The following is a 22,218-nucleotide window of genomic DNA, read 5'->3' as shown; positions in this document are numbered from 1 at the left end:
TTGAGAGAAAAATACTTTCTGGCCAGGGGACCAGGAAAAGGAGCCTTTGGAGGCTGGATAAAAGAGGACCCTGGGAGCCAGAAAGTGTGGAGGAAATCTCAGAGCGAAAAGGAGATGGAAAATTTAATCCCTAATACTGTATATGAACTGATATAAGCCCCAGGATCACCCCTGAGCTATGCATATGCAGAACAGAACCAAATAAGTACAGCCAAGTCTTTGACACCAGACCATTATATAAACTACAGTCCAAGTCCTAGACTAAACCCCTGAGTGCCTTACATTCTGGGCAGACATGAGCAACATAGCAACAGTTTTGAAAACTAAACTGACATGGGAACCACCAACTACAGAATGACAGAACTTGTAGTATGAACCTAACTGCATGGATCACCTGCTAAAACAAAAACTTTAACATTCTCCAGAAGATTTTAACAGGACCCAAAGTCATACAACATAATATTCAAAATGTTCGGGATAGAAAAAATTACTCAACATACAAAGAACGAGGAAAAGCCAATCATTTCTCTAAGGAAAAGACAACCAACAGGTGCAAACCCTGAGATGACTAGATATTGGAACCATCAGACAAAGATTGTGAAGCAAGAAGTTCAACAAGCCCCAAACAAGATAAACTCAAATGTCAAGGCACAATATAATGGCATGGGAAATCGCCAACCATATTGTCTTATATGAAGAACACAGAATATAAAACTATGTGTAGGATGAAACCAATTGCGTCCAAAATATATAGATGAAATATTTATATTCTATATAAACAAAAAAATTATGACAGAAAAGCAAACTGATAACCTGATTATCTTTAGATGGGTATACTACAAGTGATTGTTACTTTCTCATTTTTAATTTTGCCATATGATGGAGTTTGGTTGTGTTGTCCCCTCCAAAACTCATATGGAAATTTGATCCCCAGTGTGGCAGTGCTGGAAACTGATTGAGTCATGGGGGCGGATCCCTCATGAATGGATTAATGCTCTCCCTGGGGGGAGGGGGATTAATGAGTGAGTTCTTGCTCGATTAGTTCCCGCGAGAGCTCGTAGCTTAAAAAGACCCTGGCACCTTCTCTCTCTCTCTTGCTTCCTCTTGCCACGTGATCTGCTTGTACCCGCCAGCTGCTGCCACTTTCTGCTATGAGTAGAAGCAGCCTGAGGCCCGTGCCAGATGCAGCTGCCCCAGAATCGTAAGCCAAATAAACCTCTCTTCTTTATAAATTACCCAGTCTTGGGTAATTCTGTTATAGCAACACAAAACGGACTAAGACACCATATTTCTCAGATTTCATGCATCAAACATGTATTTTATAAGAATCATGAACACCAGTTTTTATTCTTTAAGCCTCAAAGTGAAAATCAAGAAGTAAAACATTAACAACTAGTTTGCCCAAACAGATACTTTGCCTAAAGTTCAGAATCACTGACTTTGTAATTGCTGTTTTTAACTGTTGTTGTTAAAATATTATTTTCTTCTCCATTTTTCCTAACACATGTGCTTTGAAAATAGTTTGTTAAATCATCTTTCAAATTGAAGAACAATGCTCTCATTGACTACTGTTCATATAATTCCATACCTCAGGTGGACTGTTACGCAATTTGGGTATGCCATTCCAGACATTCTCAGGTTCCACTACCTCCTCCATACCATTTGAGAGGTTCAAAACCTGTAAGAGAAAACAGAAAATTTAATAAAAATTGGCAAGTTTCAAAAACTATAATAGATACATGTACCATAGCAACTCTTTTTAAAATGAAATATTTTAAAAGACAATAAAAATGATTTAATCAAGTGAGCATACATTCTTATCACAAAGCTAGTTTTTACTGTTATTAAAATGGGACAATGATGTCTACTAGAACATTGTTAAGAAAAAAATGTAACAATGAGGAATAAATATTTATGGTAAAGATCATATTTAAATAAATTATGATGTATCTACAGGATGGCGTACTATGAAATTAAAATATTCCAAAAGCATTTTTAAAGGATTAAAATGCAAGATTCAGTACTGTATAACAGGATGATCTGTACTTCATTTTTAAAACTGTATATAGACAGACATACACAAAGAGTATTTTTTTGACAACAAGAAAAAAGTACACATGGTGTTCACAGTAATCATTTCTCTGTGGTAGAAGTATGGTGATTTTCATTCTCATTACTGTATTATTTTCTGTATTTTGTACAATGGTTCAAATTTAATAATATAAAAATTGACATTTTAAAAGTATAACATTGATGATAAAAATCTAGAAGTTAGCCAATTAATGTAACTTTTAAGTCTTTTTAAGTAGCAAAGAAAATAGCCATAGAAATAATAATAAAGTTATTACAATAAATGTTCTCCCAGCTTTACTCATGAGTGTTAACATTTTTGATTAACATAGGCTCCCTAAATCTATTTTTTGCTTAAAAGTTTCTAAATGAATGGCAAAATCAATGCATGACATAGTTAAGTCTGAAAAAACCTGCTAAAATTATGCCTATTATAAATTTATGCCTACACTAATGCTTGGCAAGGGAACATCATGTTTTTTAAAACTTACCAACTCAAATACCCTCTTGATTATAAAGATGATTTATTTACATTTTAAGTATGATCATCTTTTGGAGACAGATTTTATGCATTCTATTTTTAAACATAAAATTAGTATTTCAGCATTTCATTCATCACGTTATTTTACATTGATTTCACAACTTATTTTCCCCATGTTTAAAGTGCCCTTCAAAAAATACAAATCTGATTCACTTCCCAGGATTTAATCTTCCTCCAAAAAATTAAGAAAACTCATATTATTCTCTTTTCTTTAAAACAAATAAGAACTTTTGAGAGACACTAAGTTAAACTTAAAAGTGAAAGAAAAAAACTTCACATACCTGAGACATGATCTGGTAAAGTATTATTGTGTTTCCTCCCATCTCTGGATTCTTCCTTAGAGAACAAAGGTGTCAATGATGAAATGGCAACCCTGTTTTTATATTCCGTAAACTCTTCTTCATATATGTACATTTCTGTCTGCATTTGGGGATCAAAATTCTCTTCTTGTAGGTGTGATGGTATTCTGTGCTGGTCATCAAAGGATTCCACACAACTTGACTTTCTCACGTCGTCAGCACACATGGATTCTTGGGCTTTCTCATTAACGCTTAAAGACAAAGGATTTATTTTGTCATCTAGAGACAGCGGGGCTGCAGGTAGTTCTAGTTCTGGCTGTTTCTCGGCTTCACAGTTGAGGGGAAGCTGCATTGTAAATGGCTCCAGGGGGGCTTCCCTGTCACAGCCTTGGGAGAGCGACACAATCGATGGCAGCAGGCCTAGCTCCTCTTTTTCTTCATCCCCCACTAGAGAATGCTGGAGCTCAATGGATTCTAGTTCTAGGAATTCTTTTGAGTCACCATCAGGAGAAAGTGGCACCTCAGGTGAAATCAGTTCTAATATCTCCTTTGTTTCACTAGCATGTGGTGATGATGTGTTAAATCCTGTAATGAAGTATTTATTATCAAACTTTGCTTCATCAGCCAAATGGCCCTCTACTTTACCTTCCAGTACCTCAGTACCAATTTTATCTTCATGTGGGTTTTCAAAAGCTTTGAAAATGTTATCAAGCTTGAGGTCATAGAATTTACTTGGTTTGGTGTCAATCATGTTTAAATCTTTTTCAGTTCTTTCAGACAGCTCATGTGTCTCTGGTTCCACATAAAATGTTTTATCTTGTACAGCTTTATTACTTGCTTTCTTAAGTCCCACATCAGGACTGGGGGACCCAGGAGCTCCCTTTATGTATAGATCACTTTTTTCACAGGGCACATCACTCTTAGTAACACCAATCTTAGAATATTTCTTCATTTTTTCATTAATACTTTCACCTTTGCTTTTCAAGTCAACAATTGCTAAAGGGATATCACAAACATCCTTTCTAATTTCTAATATTGTTATTTCCAACACATCTTCTGTTATTATTTCATAAAAATAGTCATTTCCCTCTTGGGGACATACACTTTCTGAAATATTAAATCCTGAGAGGCAACATGGAAAAGCTTGCATGGGAACCAACAAAAGCTCAGAAGGAATATTCCAGAGTGCTTTGGGGTCCACACAGTCTTCAATGTTTCCAAAGTCCACAAGCCTGACGGATACAAGATAATCTTCACAAATATTAGTGATAAGTGCCCTATAATAATGCCCATCTTCTCTATGTCTTACTATACAAGGATCTCCAATATGAGGACATGGGATACAATTTCCCAAATCTGTCACCTGTTCTCCAGCTGTTTGTACTTCTATTTCTAAATACTGAAGTTTCTCAGTATCGGCAAACTGACACCAAAAATACTCAGGTCCATCTATCACAGTGGCATAAGCTCTTACCATCTTCACTTTTGGATTATACCAGTTAAGAAATACTGCAGTGTCAGTGTTGCTAACAGACTTTGAACAGGCACCTTTAATTACCTGGGTAGAAAGTCCTATTTGAGATTTTTCACTGAAAGCATATCTGCTAATCATATCTTCTGCGATGATCCCATGTTCATCAGCCAGAATAACTTCCCATCTGTCTTGAAATTGAATAAATTCACATCTTATTTGAGTCCTATTTGTCCTTTGGGAAAAGTAATGCATCATTTCCTTGCAGTGTATAATGTCAGGAACCCAAAGTCCCCCTAAGGAGCAATGAATGCACAGTCCTGGTAATATTGCATTTACTACATTAAGCCTACCTATTTTGTTAATATGAACCACAGAAACATTGCCATAATCTATAAATTGTACAGAGAAAAGGTCATTGGGTTGTAGTTTCTTGACCACAGCACGATACCATAAATTGTCTTCTGGGAAAATGGCACATATCACATCTCCTCTTTGCAGAGGTGGACCTGCATGATATTCAGGCCTGGTTTTAACATCATTTAATCTCTCTGAAAGATGATTAATTTCAGCTTCATCTTCTGTTAGTTGAACATAAAAGTCTGAAAGGTCATTTATATGAGAAACATACACAGTGGTTTTAAAGCCAGGCATTATAATCTTCTGTGGGAGCTCACAAAATTTTAGAGGCAAATTTTTGTTACATGAATCTCCTATTTTTCTCTCTGAAGGAGTGGCTTTTAAACATGGCTCAGTAAAAATTTCTTCTTTCTTTTTTGTTGTTACTGGAAACACTTTATTATTATTATTTCCCACAGAGTCCTGATATTGAGCGACTAAGTTTGTCTTTGTTGAACTTCGTAAAAATTTGAGCTCCTTACATGCTGAGTTGACCTTAGGTTTGTATGATTCTCCCAAAATCTCTAGACTGTACAATTTCTTCTCTACTGATTTACTTAAATACTCTGAAGGTGACAACTTTATATTTTCATTTTTTTCTTCAACAGTTTCAGTTGTAGAGAAGAATGCTTCACTTTCTTTTCTTCTTTCTTTGTAACAATGTAGCCCTAACTTCTCACTAATATTAGCATTAATTTGAATACTATCATCATATAGTTCTATTATTAGTCGTCCATCTGGATCTTTTGCTACAACTAATGCCTTCAGTGACTTATCTAAAATAGTCTCCCGAAACCATGTTGTAACTTCTCCTGGTATGTGATCAGGAATATCAGATAATGAACATTTAACAGCTTGCATGGGCAAAAGTAAGACATCATATGCATCACTAGGTATTGGAAGTATATCTCCACTTGTTGCTACATAAATGTTCCCAAAATCAACAAAGAAGACTTTATTTGGTTTTTTCTCTATTAATATCCCTCTATACCAGTTTCCATCAGTATACTTGGCAAGGCACAAGTTTCCAGGGATGAACGGAGATGTTTTTAAATTCAGCAAAGTTTTACTTAATTGTGTGATACTACGTGACAACTGTTCTAAAACATCTGCATTTCTTGCCAGCTGGCAATAAAACTTCCAAGGGTCATCAACATAAGTTACACACACAAATTCTTCACTTCCAATTTTCATATCATGTGTAGAATAGTAGTAGGAATGTAGCTGAACAGAGGATTCCAAAGGCATCTCAAGTTTTACTGGTCTCGCAAGTCTCTTTTCTACCAAAAAATGGCATGCGCTCTGAAAGGGTGTTAACAAATCCACAACATTAAACAATCCTTCATCCTCTATTGAAGCCAAAGCAAATACTGTGCATTTTAATTCTAGATTGTCTTGCCATGCATTATCCAGAAATTCACTAAAAGCTTGTATTGCCTTTTCATCCCAAACAAAAGGATTTTGACCAGTTGGTTGAATTAAATTATAAAGACTGCACCTAAAAGCCTGAGCATTAACCTTAAGAAATTCTTCACTAATTGCATAAATATTCTTTACAGATACCATATCTTTGTCCCCATAATCTACAAATATTACTTTGACATGCTCTGAAGATTGTGCCCCACTTATTAGAGCTCTGGACCATTTTCCATTTACTGTTCGCTTTGCTAAACAAGCAGGGGTGGTTCCCTGGTGAGGAGCAGCCATATTTTTGCAATAGTCCTGAATATTACACATTAGCGTTTTAAATCCTTGTATGTTCCTGGTCATCTGGCACCAGAAATAGCCAGGGTTTTCAACATATGACACTTTGACTTCTACTGTACTTCCAATTTCTAGCTCTTCTTTACAAAAAGAGCCTGGCTTAATTTCCAAAAAATTCTGTGCAAGAGAAGAAAACACAGATGTCCTTTTCTCTTTTTCCTGCACAACTAGTCCAGGTGAAACATTTCTAACAACTGCTGTGTCAGTCAAAGCTTCTGAAACAGATGTGGTTGTATTATCTCTCTTGGCTTTCTGTTTTCCTTCTACCTTCTTGCCAGAAGATACTTTGTTATTCTCAGCAGTAAAATGGTTTGAAACATGCCCTGGAGAGTGGGCATTTACCTGTGTATTTTCCTTTGTTTCAAATTCCTGATACTTGGCATATCCTGCTTGAGCAATTGCCTTACTAATGTTTTCTTCCCCTGTTCTTGATTCATCAAGAATCTCAACAACATAGTGGCGTTCCTGCTTATCAAGGATATGGATGACTAATTCTTTGTGAAGTACAGTCTTTTTAAAAAAGGTAATTGCCTCCTGGCTCCAAACTTTTCCCAAAGGCCAAATATCAGCTAGAGTGCACCTCAGAGCCAACACTGGCAGTTGCCTAAACTGAGGAAGCAACATTCTTACATCATACCAGTCCACATTTACCAAATTGCCTACGTCAACTAAGAATACATCCACACTTTTGTCGTCCAATCTGGTGACCATGGCCCGATAATAGCCATTTTCTTTCCACTTGACACAGCAAAGGTCATCAGGTTCAGGTTTCAAAACTACACCATCCAGCTTACTGGCTGAGGAATAGAAACTGCACATTCTCTTCATCAGCTTGCTGAAAGTGCCACTGTGTTTCCTCAACCTAATCCAAAACTCAGAAGGACTTTTAACAAACTCTACCTGAGCATCATAGAAGGCATTCACCTTTAACCTGATAGACCTTAGGCCTGGGTGTGAAATTTCTTCATCCACCTCTTCAGCAAGAGACTGGGACTGAAGAACTGTTTCTGGTTCTTCCTCCTCCTCTTCCTCCTCTATTCCCTGGCTCTGAAGGAATCGGTCAGCCAAGCAACACGACTGTACTCCAAACACACAGTTGAAATTAATCCCATCGTCACCATACAGGGTGACATAATACACATGCTCAAAAGAACAATAAAATTCAATCTTTGCATTCACTGCCTGGCCCAGTATCAGTGCTTTTAGGTCACCGACCTGTGACCGTGACCAGCCTCTCCCACCGTCCCATAGTCCATACAAAGCACAAGGGTAGGTCACCACAGGCATTCGAAAATATTCAGGTAGCATGTACCGGAGGCTGCTGCAGCTCACTAACTCTTTCCTTCCATAGTCTACGTGAAGCACCTGGGCACAGCGCTGGGGCCGGAAAATCTCAAGCAAGAGCCCTCTGTACCAACGTCCATCCAACCCACAGGATGCACACGGAGAGCCCGGCTTGTCTGGGCTCTCCTCCCTTTCCTCCCAGGTGGCACTGGTAGAATTCTCATGCCCTGTCCCCGTGGAACCCCGATATGCCTGGGCCATGCTCTCAGAGAGGCGGTGGATCTCCTGTGAGAGGCTCCGGAGCTGGCAGTGAATGCGGTGTGGATGGCACACCTGGGTTACCACGACGGGCTCCGTCACTCCCAGCTGCAGCTGGGGATAGAAGTAGTCCAGGCCAGGGTGCTCTGGCTTGTGCGAGAGAACTGAGGCCCCGGGGCCTGTGCCAGCAGTGCTCGTCGCCTTGAGGTAACGCTTCAGGAGCGAGCGGAAGAGACTGCCGGGCACCTGCCGGGCCAGGCCGAGCTCCTGCATCTGCTGGAACAGACTGGGCACCTGGAGAAGGACCAGGCGGTGGAGGAGCAGCACGTCAAGGACCTGCCCATGCACCTCCTTGCCCTTCAGGTTGCTAAGGAAGTCCACGGCGCTGGCCGGCCACTGCTGCGGCTCGCCCCCGCCCGCACCGCCACTGCCCGTTGGCACCAGGCCAGCCAGCACGCAGCCAAGCACCTCGGAGGGCAGGTGGAAGAACTCGCTGCGCCCGGGCATCAGCGAGCTGGAGTTGGCCGTGATGGTGCGGCCCTCGTCGAGCAGAAAGACGCAGCTCTTCTGCGCCTGCTGGCTGACCACGCGGCAGCGACGCCACAGGAGCCCCACCTGCACCAGGCACAGCTCGCCGGGCGAGGCCGAGGCGCCACCCCGGGCCCACTGGCTGCGCGCGGCCGCCGCTTCTTGGATCTCTCGGCTCAGCCGCACGTACTCGTCCCGCCGCTCTCCCACCAGTCCCCATAGCTGCACGGGGATCACCTTGGGGTGCACGTCCACGAAGGATACCCGCAGGACCAGTGAGGTCCCCGGCGTCGGCAGCCAGGGCGTCGAGCACATCTCAGTGGCACAGCCACCGCTCCTTGAGCGGTTAGGGCCGCGCGTCAGGCCCGCGAAACTCCTCCTCGCCGCTGGAAGGTCAGGCCCACCAAACCCCCGCTTCCGGCCGCGGGGTGCGGTCGGGCAGGGGCCAGGCCGGGGCGGGCGTAAGGGAAGAGCGGGCAGAACGGCTCGGAGGGACGTTTAGGAGGCGGAGAGGTGGGAGCGTTGGGACGCAACCTGCCTCTCCTCAGAGCGCCTTCGACTCTGGAGGACTCAGTATGAAGCCTTGGCCACGGGCCTGGGTGAGGACTGCTCCAGAAAGTGATTTCCTTTTCGTCCTTCCAGCTACTGCTGATTTGAGTGCTGTGTGCCGGGCATGGTGCTAGCCGTTGCAGTTCCCGAGGAGGAACGGAAACGAGAAACGCAGGCGCCAACGGCACGTTCTTGGGCGTTATGGCCCGAACTCTCCCAGGGCCCGGGCGCTGGCAGGCTTGCGGGCCCCCACACCACACCACCCCACCCCCGAGTACGGGTGCCTTTGCTTCTCACGGTTTTTGTAACCTGCAGCAAGTTGCTTATCCGCTATTCCATGAACCTGTTTCATCATCTGAATTGACATAGTTGTTAGGAGGTTAAAATAAAGTATGAGGGTATATGGCGACTGTTAAATGTGTCCTTCCCCGCACTTAACCAGGTATGGGTTGCTTTGCTGCTTTGTTGCCTAACTCTGGCACCCCAACTTGAAGGCATTCTTCATTTGCTCACAGTGGTAGCACAGAATGAGACTCACAGAAGGAGGTCAAGAGGAATTGAATATATATTACTTCAAACTCTTGCTGTATCTCCTGCCCGCACCTAAATCTTACCAGGGCAACCCTTTGAAAATTCCAACTGTCAAACCGAGGAAGGAGAAGGACAGAAAAGCACAGGCAAACTATGCGAAATTTCCAAGATCTGTCTACATTAGATTCTTGTTCATTTGAAAAATCAGACACATCTCTGGGAGCTTCTTCTAGTTTGCACGTTTCATTTCACTTCACATTTTGAAATATCATTAAATACAAATACAATATGACGCCGGCCTAATAGCGTCAACCTTAGTGTCTTAAGTGTATCCAGATTAGAAGCTACCATGTGCTTCCCAATTGTCCCGTGCTCATTAAATACAAATACAATATGACGCCGGCCTAATAGCGTCAACCTTAGTGTCTTAAGTGTATTAGAAGCTACCATGTGCTTCCCAATTGTCCCGTGCTCTCTCATGGTAGTTTCCACGTTGTGTTGCAACGTCTGGTCACTTTGTCCTCCTACTAGCCTACAGGCTCCTTTGGCAAGGACCATTTGTTCTATTCTTGGAATCTTGCATGGGGTGGAGGCAATAAATGTTTGCTAAATGAATGAATGAATTTGATTTCTCCAAAAGCTTTGACTTTTCCCTGATGAACTCATCCTTGAAAATTCAATTTCCTTTTCCAGATTTTCTCTAATTTTAGAGTGACAGTTTAGCTCAGTTGGTTAGAGTGTAGTCTTATAACATCAAGGTCACGGGTTTGGATCCCCTTACCCGCCAGCTACCAAAAACCAAAAACAAACAGCTTTTCTCTAATTGTTTCATATTCATTATGGAAGACAAACATTTGGTTTTAAAACATCTAGCAAGACCTAGCTCAGTGTCTCTTCCTCATGACTCTACTATTCAACCAGGCAGTGTTGATTGTTCCCTCATTTTATGTGCCTCTATAGTATCTATTATATTTTGCACCTGTTTACTATCTCTCTTTTCCACTGCAGTATGAATATCTTAAAAGCTGAAACCCTTCTCATTCATTTTTATGTTATCAATGCCAAGCACAGTGATGGACTATTAACACTCAATAAATATTTAACAAAAGAAGAAAGTAATCTGGCATGACGTCCTTTACAGTAGAAGGAAGGAGTTTATTATAAAATGGTTTTATTATCACTTGAAACTTTTATCACATGGAATATGGAGATTTCAGTTCGCCCTCTACTTCAGGCTCCAGCAGTATAATTAAACTCTCACAAAGACCATAGGGTTGTAGATATTGTAAGTGACTTCTCTCTTCTATTTCCCTTGTCCTCCAAACTCCTTCCTTGGCCTTAAATTTTGGGATGCCAGGGTATATCATGTGACCATAGTGGGCAGATCAGAGGGCTTTCCTTTTTCATGGCACATTGTGTTGCCATAGTCTAATCACTTTGTCATTCCACAGTGACAAAGGGAAATGGAACTCTTGTCTCCATCCAGCTATTTTCAGTGTCTCACCTCTTCTGTATATGGACTAGGTAGCTTTGTTTGGTCTGCTCTATTGCTGAACAGGAAATCAAGTCATTAAAAGAAAATCAGATCACTGCACTATGTATCTCCCATACTTCATTAAGCAAAATATCTTGAGTTCTATTGAACAGGAAATCAAGTCATTAAAAGAAAATCAGATCACTGCACTATGTATCTCCCATACTTTATTAAGCAAAATATCTTGAGTTCTATAAAAAAAAAAAAAGAAACAAAAAAACCCCCAACATTAAAAAACCCAACATTCCTCCTGTTAGACTTGAGCGGCCCTTGGCTTCAGAAAGGGAGGGAGAGGGGATATTCTTATTCTAAGACACATACTTAAGGGTTAAAGGGAGAAAGGGAAAGGCCAGGGAATGGAATGTGTCTGAGAGGTGTTTGAATACTATATTGTTAGTTATCTCAATCTTTTTAACGGAAACAAGATGCAGGAAAATTGGGCAAAACAGATAAATCATATTTATTCTGTGCTATCTTATACCTCCATGTATACTATAAAGCCTATAGTTTCTATACCACTAATTACCCTTGTTTAAAGATGCTTAGAAAAATTGCTAATACTGAATTAAAATAATTTTGAAATATTAAGCACTGTCATATTAAGCACTGTCTTCTTATATTTGTATTTAATATTTCAAAATAATCAACACTGAATTTTTTTTTTCCTTTTTTAATAACAAGTAAGAAATATTCTGTTAAGAGAATGAAAAAGGCAAGCTACAGACAGGGAGAAAATATTTGCAAACCACCTGTCTGACACAGGACTGTAACTACAATATATAAACAACTCTCAAAACTCAAAAAAAAAACAAGGCAAAGTTGAAAATGGGCAAAAGATATTAATTGACACTTCACTGAAGAGGAAACACAGATGGCAAAGAAATGGAAAGATTTTCAATATCATCAGTTATTAGGGGAAACAAAATTAAAACCACAATGATGTATCACTACATACCTATGATAATGACTAAAGTAAAAAATAGTTATAACACCAACAATGACAAGAATGTGGAGAAACTGGATTGCTCATGTTTCTGGTGGGTATGTAAAATGGTACAGCCTCATTTAAAAAACTAAATAGGCACTTGCCATATGACTCAGCAAATGCACTCTTGAGCATTTATCCCAAAGAAATGAAAACTTATTTTCTTGCAAAAATCTATACACAAATGTTTACAACACCTGTATTCCTAGTAGCCCAAACTGGAAACAACCAAAATGTTCTTTGATGGGTAAGCAGTTAAACAAACTGTGGTACATCCATACCCACGGCTACTATTCAGCAATAAAAGAAAAAGAAATGAAGTAGTGATTGTACTCTTGGGCATTTAGCCAAAAGAAATGAAGTATTAATATGTGCAACAACTTGGAAGGGTTCCTTATGCTACCCCTTTATAGCCAAACTCATCCCTTTTCCCCCACCCCTAACTACCGTATAACTTTGTTAATCCAAGAATATTATATAAATAGAATAATATAGTATATAACATTTTGAGATTTTTTTTTTCACTCAGCATAATTTTCAGGAGAACCTTCCAAGTTTTATGCAATTTTATCACCTTTGTGTAGCTTCAGTAACCACCACCACATTCAAGATACGGTCTGTCTTGAAGCTACACAAAGGTGATATTGCATAGAACTAGACACACACACACGCACATGCTTATAAATGGTTGAAATATGAATATATGGATTGTACCAATGAAAATTTCCTGGTTTTGACTGTGTACTATAATTATACACGATGTTACTATTGGGGAAGGTTGGGTGAAGGGTATATAGGACCTCCCTGTATATTTTTTGCAACTTTATTAGAATCTAAAATTAATTCAAAATAAGTTTTTAAAGATTTTGTGAAATTGAGATTTCAGTGTCCACAAAGAATGTTTGTTAGTATACACAAACAGGTAATTCACAGGACTAGACCATTATAGGGGACAATTAGAGTAGAGAGGGAATATTTTTGAGTCACTGTAGGACTGGCTTCCATTAATAGCCATGTGACCCAGGCAAATTATTTATACTGTTTCCACATCTGAGAATGGGTGTAATGACAGATACCTTATTGGATGGTTCTGAGGATTGCATGACAATGTAAGTACAGTTAACCTCTTTGCATTAAATAAATACTTGAGATGCAACAAAATATAGTGGAAAAAGGAAGGACTTTAGATTCTGAAAGTCCCTATTTCTCACTTCAGGGTAACATGGACAATTAACTTTCTGAGTTAGTTTCCTCAGCTATAAAAATGGAATTCTACTTAATTAAGAAGCCTCAATGACCCAATACAGGTAAAGGACTCACCACAGTAGAGAGGTAATAAATTATAGTTATTAGTAATAGTGAATAAAATAAAAAATTAAAAATGCTTTTTCTCTTAGGTCTCTTAAATATTAAAAAATACTGTTATATTTTTTAAAAAGTAAGTTTATTGAGGCATAATTTATGTACAGTAAAACTCACTCTTTTATTATGAAATTTGATGTTTTGACAGATGCATAAGTTATACATTTGTATACTATATGAATTTGTATACAATGTAGATGCACACCACCAAGTACAAATGTATATAGTTTTAAGTGTACACTACCACAATTAAAATATAAATATTTACATTATCCAAATAATTTTTTCCTGCTCCTTTGCAGTCTATCCCCTCCCTCCCTCATGGACTCAGTCCCTCACAACCACTGTCCCTATAGTTTTGCCTTTTCCAGAATTTCACATAAATGGAATCATACAGTTTGATGCTTCTTGTGTTTGTCTTTGATCACTTAGCAAAATGCCTTTGAATTTATCCATGTTGTTGTATCAGTAGTTTATTGTTACTGTTGAATAGTTTTCCATTGTATGGAAGTGCCATATTTATTCATGAGATGGTGGATTTTCAGGTCATTTCTAACTTTTGGTTTTTGTCAATAATGCTGCTATAAACATTCACATAATATGTCTTTTTGTGGACATATGTTTCTTGGGTAAAACTAGGAATGGGATTGTTGGGGCATATAGCAAATGTTTAACTTTATAGAAAAGTTTATTTTCCAAAATAGCTGTGTCATTTTGAATTCCTACCAACAACATATGAGTTGCTCTGCATTCTGAGTGGCACTTGGTATTGTCAGTCTTTTTAATTTTAGCCATTGTTGGGTTCTGTAATGATATATCATTGTGGTTTTAATTTGTAGTTTCTTAATGATGTTGAACATTTTTCAACGTGCTCATATGCCATCATATATCTTCTTTGGTGTCATGCCTGTTCAAATCTTTTGTCCACTTTTAGAGTTGTTTGTCATTTTATTTTTGAGTTGTAAGAGTTCTTATACATTCTAGACACAAGTCTTTTGTCATATATACATTTTGCAAATATTTTCACTCAGTTTGTGGCTTGTCAATTTTTCTTAATAATGTCTTTTGAAGATGTAAGAGAAATAAAATTGAGGTATTCATAGAGATCCCCTTTACCTATTGCCTGCAGAGACTAATTAAGTATTTGGCAACCTTTCAGACAACTGGCATATGTGCAGATTCCTTGGGGCCTGGCCTGCCCTAGGTGAATTATACTAGGTATTGCCAGGTGTTGGGCCCATTTTTAGGAGCAAACATTATCTGTGAGCCACATGGTGCCTATGGGTGGAGGATGAAGATGGCGCCCACGGGAAGTAGGGAAGGCGTAACCCAAGATAGCTCCAAAAGGTTTTTATTGGTCCTCCAGTATTTCCGCACTCATGAACCCTGCATGATCGCTATGCTCAACATGTTAGTGCAAAATGCATGCCCACGTGATCCTTTAATTGATTGGTTAGTTCATGGAAAGCCCCTAGTTGCTTGCTTATATAAATTGCAGTGTAATGGCAATGAAGTAGAACTGCTCTTACAGAACCCCTGCTGCGTCTTAGTGTCTCTTTCACGGGGCTGGGTTGGCGGGCAGCAGGCTCACTTTTCCCCGAGATCCCTCGGTCCCAACACTGGAGGTAATCCCGTCGGCTCCTTCTCCTTCTGAGTCTGCGGGAGGACCCCAGGCATGCCCCCGCAGCCAGGAACATCATGCTTGGCTTGAAGGGAATAGCTTGAGTTCTCAAGATGGGCTGTCTCCAGATAAGCTAAGCAAATCTATGGATTATTTTGTTGAAGATGTTATACTTTGGGTGCTTGGCCAGTTCCTGGAGGATAAACTTTCAGTAATTCATGCAGGTGCAGTTGGAATGTTGTCACTTTTGTTACCAACTGTTTTAAAAATCATGAAAGGTAAGGGAGACTTCGGAATCTCACCCATGGGGAGGATGCTCCATTTGGTACCTTTGTAGCCGGGCCCAAACTGCTTTTCTGGGATTCCCCAGCTGATAGATTAGTTCAGAGAGTGTTCTTTCTTACCTGGCTTGGTGATGTATGCTTTACACTCTTATCTTTTCAATCTGTATGCTTAAGTTTGTTTTATTCTGTCATTTGTTAATAAATTTCCCTATATAACATCAGGAGAGAGGGTCTTATTGCTCGCAGATTGAACTCACTTTAAATTATAATTGCAGCTGCACGTTAACACTTCAATGTTACAGAAAAGCTTGTAATTTTTAAAAATTTTTATTGAATCATAATTGATTATATTTTGGGGGTTCAATGTTGACATATGTTGATAAAATCAATATTACTAGTATATATATATACACTATATATATATATTGTTACAAATTGTACTTATTCTTTATGCCCCTTGTCCAATCTCTCCCTATCCCCCTTTCCCCCTCTCCCTCCTCCCTACCACCACTGATAATCCTAGATTTCTTCTTTCCCTTGGAAAGAGTAATGGTTACTGTTGATTTCTTGCCTAGATGATCTGTCCAATGCTGAGAGGTGTGTTCAGGTCCCCCAATATTATTGTAGAGCAGATGCTTCTTCTGTCACTCCGGAATGGGCTTTGGGGAGAAAGACATCCGCTTCCTTTCTTTGGTCTCTGCTGGTGATTCTCCTTGTGTCAATACACTCAAGTGGCTGGTGGGCCAACTGCATGGTGGTTGTGACTTTTGTGGCAGCTGTGGTTACTGTGGTGGTCCACCCACACGGAGGTGATGTTTTTGGCATGTTCTGTGGCACTGGTGGTGTGCCTGGCTGTAGGTGGGGGGTTCCGGTCCCCAGCTCGATGCCTCAGGCCCCCAGGCAGGCCTTGAGGTGCTGGTGGTATGCCTGGTTGTGGGCAGTGTGGCTGGTTTCTGGATCCATTCCTCATGTCCCCAGGCAGGCCCCTAGGTGCTCGTTGGTGTGCCTGGACCAGAACTAACTTTTTGTCCTTTGCTTACTTCTAAAATGGGGGAACTTCAGTGGGAACAAGTACTTGAGCTGTGTGGTTTAGCTAAATTGCTGTTTTGCTGCTGTTTCCCTAGGGAAGGTTTTTTTGTGCAGCTCAGGGTTTAATGGTTTACTTTATAGATACTTCCAGTTCTCCAGAGACTTGGTGAACGTGGATTGTGTAGAAACTCTGATCTGGGCCTTTGTCTTTTCATCAAACTGCACCCCATGCAATTCTATATTCCTAACCAGTCTCCTCTGAGTGGTCCTGTGCTGATCAGGGGGCAGATGGGCTGTCCTTGCTGTGTCCCAGTGTTCTCCCGGTGGGTCCGTCTCCCCCACCACCCATGCTCCAAACACTTCCCATGGGATGGGTCCGTGCACAGGTCCATTGCGATGACTCACCAGCCTCTGAATGGCTCCTTTTTTTCAGTCGTAGTGGCTCTTTGCTCCTGTGTGGGTCCATAGGAACCCTATTTTTGTTTTTGCCTCAAGAAATTGTTGCCTAACCCAAGGTCAAAGAAACTTTCAATGTTTCCTTCTAGTAGTTTTATAATTTTAACTCTTGTATTTAAGTCTATGATCCTTTTGAATTAACTTTTGAATATGTAGTGAGGAATAGGTTGAAGGTTCGTTCTATTTTTTGCTTTGTTTTTACATATGAATATCCAATTGTTATAATGCCATTTGTTGCAAAGATTGTACTTTCCTGATTAAATTACCTTGGTGCTTTTGCCAAATGTTAATTGACAATATGTGAGTGGTTCTATTCCTTGACTCTGTATTCTGTTCCATCAATCTGTATGTCTTTCTGTATGCCATACCACACTGTCTTGATTATTGTCCAAACTTAAAAGCCAATTTTGAAATTAGGTAATGTGAATCCTCCAAATTTATTCTTTTTCCTCATAATTGTTTTGGCTACTCAAGGTCTTTTCTTTTCCATACGTATTTTAGAATACACTTGTTAATTTCTGGAAAAAATAAAATAAAAACCTGCTGAGACTTTTATTAGGATTGCATTGTAGAGATTAACTTGATGAGAACTGACTTCAGAGCAATATTGAGTCTTAATCCACGGGCATAGTTAACCTCTCCATTAAGGCCTTCTTTAGTTTCTCTCAGCAATGTTCTGTAGTTTTCAGTGAACAAACCTTGCACAAATTTTGTTATATTTATCCCTGAGTTTTTCATGTTTTCTGATGCTATGATAAATATTTTTACATATTTTACTTCCCAAATTTCATTGCCATTATATAGAAATATATTTATTTTTTTTATTGACCTTATATCTTATGACTTCGCTTAGACTTATTTCTAGTAGCTTTTTGTAGATTCCTTGGGATTTTCTACACAGATAATTATATCATCTACGAATAAAGATAATTGTATGTCTTCCTTTTCAATATGTGTGCCTTTTCTTTTTCTTGCCTTGTTGTAATGGCTAAGACCTCCAGTACAGATTTGAATAAAATGGTGAGAATGGATATTCTTACCTTGTTCCTGATTTAGGGAGAAAGTCTTTCAACAATATGAGGTTAGCTACAAGTTTCACTTAGATCCTCTTTATCAGGCTGAGGAAGTTCCCTTCTTTTTCATTATAAAAGTTTGTCAAGAACTTTTATCATGAAATTAGATTGTATTTTATCGAATACTTTTTCACATTCTATTGAGATGATACGTTTTTTCTTTTTTTATTTGTTAATAGGGTAAATTATATTGACTTATTTTTTAATGTTGAACCAACTTTGTTTTCTTGGGATGAACCTCACTTAGTCATGATGTATTATCTTTTATAATGCTGGATTCAATTTGCTAATATTTTTTTCATACCTATGCTCATAGATTTTTAAAAAATTTTTTTTATTGTGGTAAAATATACATAACATAAAATTTACCATTTTAATCATTTTTAAGTGTAGAATTCAGGGGCATTAAATACTTTCAGTTGTTGTGCAGATATCATCACTATCCATTTCCAGAACTTTTTTTTATCACCCCAGACTGAAACTCAGTACCCATTAAACAAAAACTCCTCATTCCCTCTCCCAACCCCAGGCCCTGGTAATTACTACTTTACTTTCTGTCTCTATGAAGTGTATTATTCTAGGTACCTTAAATAAGTACAGTAACACAATATCTGTCCATTTTTGCCTTCTTTATTTCATTCAGCATGTTTTTAAGTTTCATCCATGTCATTGCACCTGTTTCCTTCCTTTTTAAAGATTCCATTGTATGTACATAACACATTTTATCCTTTCATCCATCAGTGGACATTTGGGTTGTATTCACCTTTTGGCTATGTAAATAATTCTGCCATTAAAATTGCTGTACAAATATCTGTTCAGGTTTCTGCTTTCTTTGGGGTATATACCTGGAAGTAGAATTGCTGGAATCATATAGTAATTCTATGTTTAATTTTCTGAGGAGCTCTCATACTGTTTTGCGCAGCAGCCGTACCATTTTACATTCCCACCAGCAATGCACAAGGGTACCAATTTCTCCACAATCTCACCAACACTTATTTTCTGTTTGTTTTTTAACAATAGCCATCCTAATGAGTATGAATTGCTCATGAATTTTTGCATCTATGTTCATAAGAGATATTAGTCTGTAGTTTTCTTTTTTATAATTGGATTTAAGCATTTTGGATAAATAAGTAAAGAAAACCAATGCGAAGACATGAATGACCCTGAGGTTTCTTGGCTGCAATACTGGATATCTACAGCAACAGAGAATGTGGGAGAAACAGCAGATTTGAAAGGATAGGGGAGGGAGAATTGCTGCAAAAAAATATTGATCTAATATTGAGAAATTTGAGTTCACAAGGATTGTGGGCCATTCTGGTGGAGATGTATACTTGGCAATTGAGAAAACATGATTAACACTTGAAAAATGAGTAAGGACGAGAAATACAAACAATGATAATATCTACCATTTATTGAGTGCCAATTACATGTTTGGGAATTGCCAGCCTAACTGTAGTAGCTGAACTCACAGAAGTGTGTGGCTCTTCCTAGTGGGAGAATGAAAATCAGGAGGGGGGCTAAAACAGAACACTGAAGAACCAAAATTTAAGGACTTGACAGCAAAGAAATGTAGAAAACAGCAAAGAAAATAGAGACTGACAAGGAGCAATTAGAAATATAGGATGAGAGTCAAGAGGAAATAGTATCATAGAAATAAAAGTAGAGCATGATATCAAAAAAGAGGGACTACTACTTCACTGTTTAAAGTAATTTCAATTTTATTTTCTTCTTCTATCTTCAGCCAGTGAGCACATCCGTCACTGAACTATTAGTTAGCCATCCTTTTTAGTCAGAGAATAACTGGGTTACTAGGAAATATCCATAAAATAAAAATTAAGGTGATGAAGTATAAGCATCCTTTTGGCTAGTGTAAATATCTCAAACGCAATGTCCTAAATTAAGCCAGTTTCTATTTCAGCTGTGAAAAGTAAAGATTTTTAAAAATCACTTCCGAATTTATTAGCATCTTACTAAAAACCATACCAGGACAAAACAAAACCCTTAACAATCATCAATTAAGGCATTTTAAAACATTTATTTTAAAAATCAGAATAACACACTATATTTACTCACATATATTCCTGTTTGTTACAGATATTTTCAGCAAACAGGCATCTTTAAGCATCTTCATCTGCTTTTATCAAACCTTCAAAGTGGCTCCTGCTGCTGTTGATAATCACAGCAGCCTGTTGGAGGTAAAGTATGGGGAGAGAAAAATAATCATGTATTCCTCCAAATTCATAAATAATAAAACACTCGAATGGATAAAAATGTGCATTTTTATAGTATTAATGAAGGCCAAATAGTGACATAATTTCCATATACACTCTGAAATGAATACTGTAAGCACATATTAACTATCAATCAACTAATCAAATTTTATATTTTTAACAACTATCAAATTCTAGATTTTGTGGAATAGCTAACCTATTTCTTAAAAATTATAAAAATGATGTTTAAACACACGTGATCTTTTAAAAATGAAGTTAAGCATTTAATATGGCAAAGAACTTCATGAAATCAGAAATATTACTGACCCAACAATTACTCTTAAGGTAGGAGGGAAATATGACTTAATCATTTGTGTGATAAATGTTATCTCCCCCGTTCCTGTCCCCCCAAATCTCTCAATTCAACAAATACCTTCTAAGTGGCTCCTATTTGAAGTTTAAAGGGATATGAAGGTGTATCACATGGTCCTTGCTTTCAAGCAATTCATCCTGTATAGGGGAAGCTGACGTGCAGCTATGTAGCAGGGAGAGCAACATGAGCACAGAGGTGCGGAAGATATTGAAGGCTTCAGAGAGAAAGTGGTAGATGATCATTTTAGATATTAAGGTAGGATTTAACCAATGAAAATGGAGATGAATGGGTGGTGGTGACGGGAGGAAAGTTAGGTGGAGGGTGCAGAATGAACACTGCATGAGAAGCAGCCAAGTGTGGAGCATCTCCAGGGGAATAAGTAGAACAATGCATTTGCAAGGAGGTAGGGTACAGGTATGCAGTGAAAGGCAAAGGTTAGAAAAATGGGTTGGAGTCACATTGAGAGGATCTTGGATATAGCATTAAAGATTTTAATTTTTATTATGTATGTATGAAGGAATAACTGAAGGTAAGAATATGGGTGACATGCCCAGAGTTGTCCAAAGGAAGATGACTCTGCTTCCTGTAAAGGATGGATTTCAGGGTGAGACAGTCCAGCCATATAAGAGGTTTGTATTATACTTATTATGTATTAAGGTCTGAACAAATTTTTCCCGATCTGGAAATATAAGAAAAGAACTTAAGCCCAGAAAAAAAAAAAATCCCAATGAATTTTTTAAAAAATCCTATCTTAAAACAGACATCAATAAAAAGCCCCCCTGTATGTATATACAAGTTAAGATTCAAGATTTTATCTTATAAAGAAATGGAAATCCAGAGATGTGAAGGGAGTTAATCCTAGTTATACTACTCTGTCAGAAGTAGAACTCAAAATAGGATAAAAGTCTTAAGATTCCAGGTTCAGTCTTTCTTCCAAATTACATGGCATTCAATAATAATATGTTTGGTAATCATCTAAAGATTCCTGGGTTAATTGGGAAGAAGAGAATCATTTACTTTCAAAAAATTTTTTTTAGCCATCAAGTATTAAAATTAAGCATTTTTCCAGGGGAAGTCTTGAAGGAATCTGTTTTCATTAACAAAGAAAAACATACATAACTATAGCAATTATAAATAAATATACTTGAAAATTTGAAGATGACCAAACAGCAAATTCTTTTCCATTTAAACCTCCCTGAATTTGTTTCCTTTTTTATTAGCGAAGTGGAAGATAAATTTCATACGTCTTATGTGATAATCACAGATTCTTAAAATAATGAACACAAATTAATTGATTTTATATATAGCTGTAATTAGGATTTTTCTTTTTTTAGTACCTAACAGCAAAGAAATGCTACTAATGAGGGCAGATTGATATAAAAACAGAACACCTACCCACCACTGGCTTATAATCAAATAGGATTTGGAACACTTGAAAAAGACACATTATTCCTTACTAAAAACATTTAAGAAACGCTATCCCTTTAATTAGATATATATATGCTAATTCACATATACATATAAAGAACAGAGAACTGTATATAATTAAAAATAAGAATATACTTTTCAACAAGAAAAAAATCACTTGAGAAGAGAA

General features: G+C 38.4%; 1 protein-coding gene across 1 annotated transcript; it reads right to left on the bottom strand.

Annotated features, from left to right (window-relative positions):
• Positions 1–2,884: 2,884 nt before the first annotated feature.
• Positions 2,885–8,929, bottom strand: TDRD6 (tudor domain containing 6). The gene is made up of 2 exons (XM_008575968.1): positions 7,339–8,929; positions 2,885–6,759 (listed from the first exon to the last, which is right to left on the bottom strand). Exons 1-2 carry the CDS (start codon positions 8,927–8,929, stop codon positions 2,885–2,887), a joined length of 5,466 nt encoding a protein of 1,821 aa, XP_008574190.1.
• Between the last annotated feature and the right edge of the window lie 13,289 nt (positions 8,930–22,218).

The sequence above is a fragment of the Galeopterus variegatus genome, unplaced genomic scaffold (genome assembly GCF_000696425.1).
Source record: "Galeopterus variegatus unplaced genomic scaffold, G_variegatus-3.0.2 Scaffold1268, whole genome shotgun sequence".
In the NCBI taxonomy this organism is placed as follows: domain Eukaryota; kingdom Metazoa; phylum Chordata; class Mammalia; order Dermoptera; family Cynocephalidae; genus Galeopterus; species Galeopterus variegatus.
Note: the sequence above shows the minus strand (reverse complement) of the source record. Positions and strands in the feature narration are given on the sequence as shown.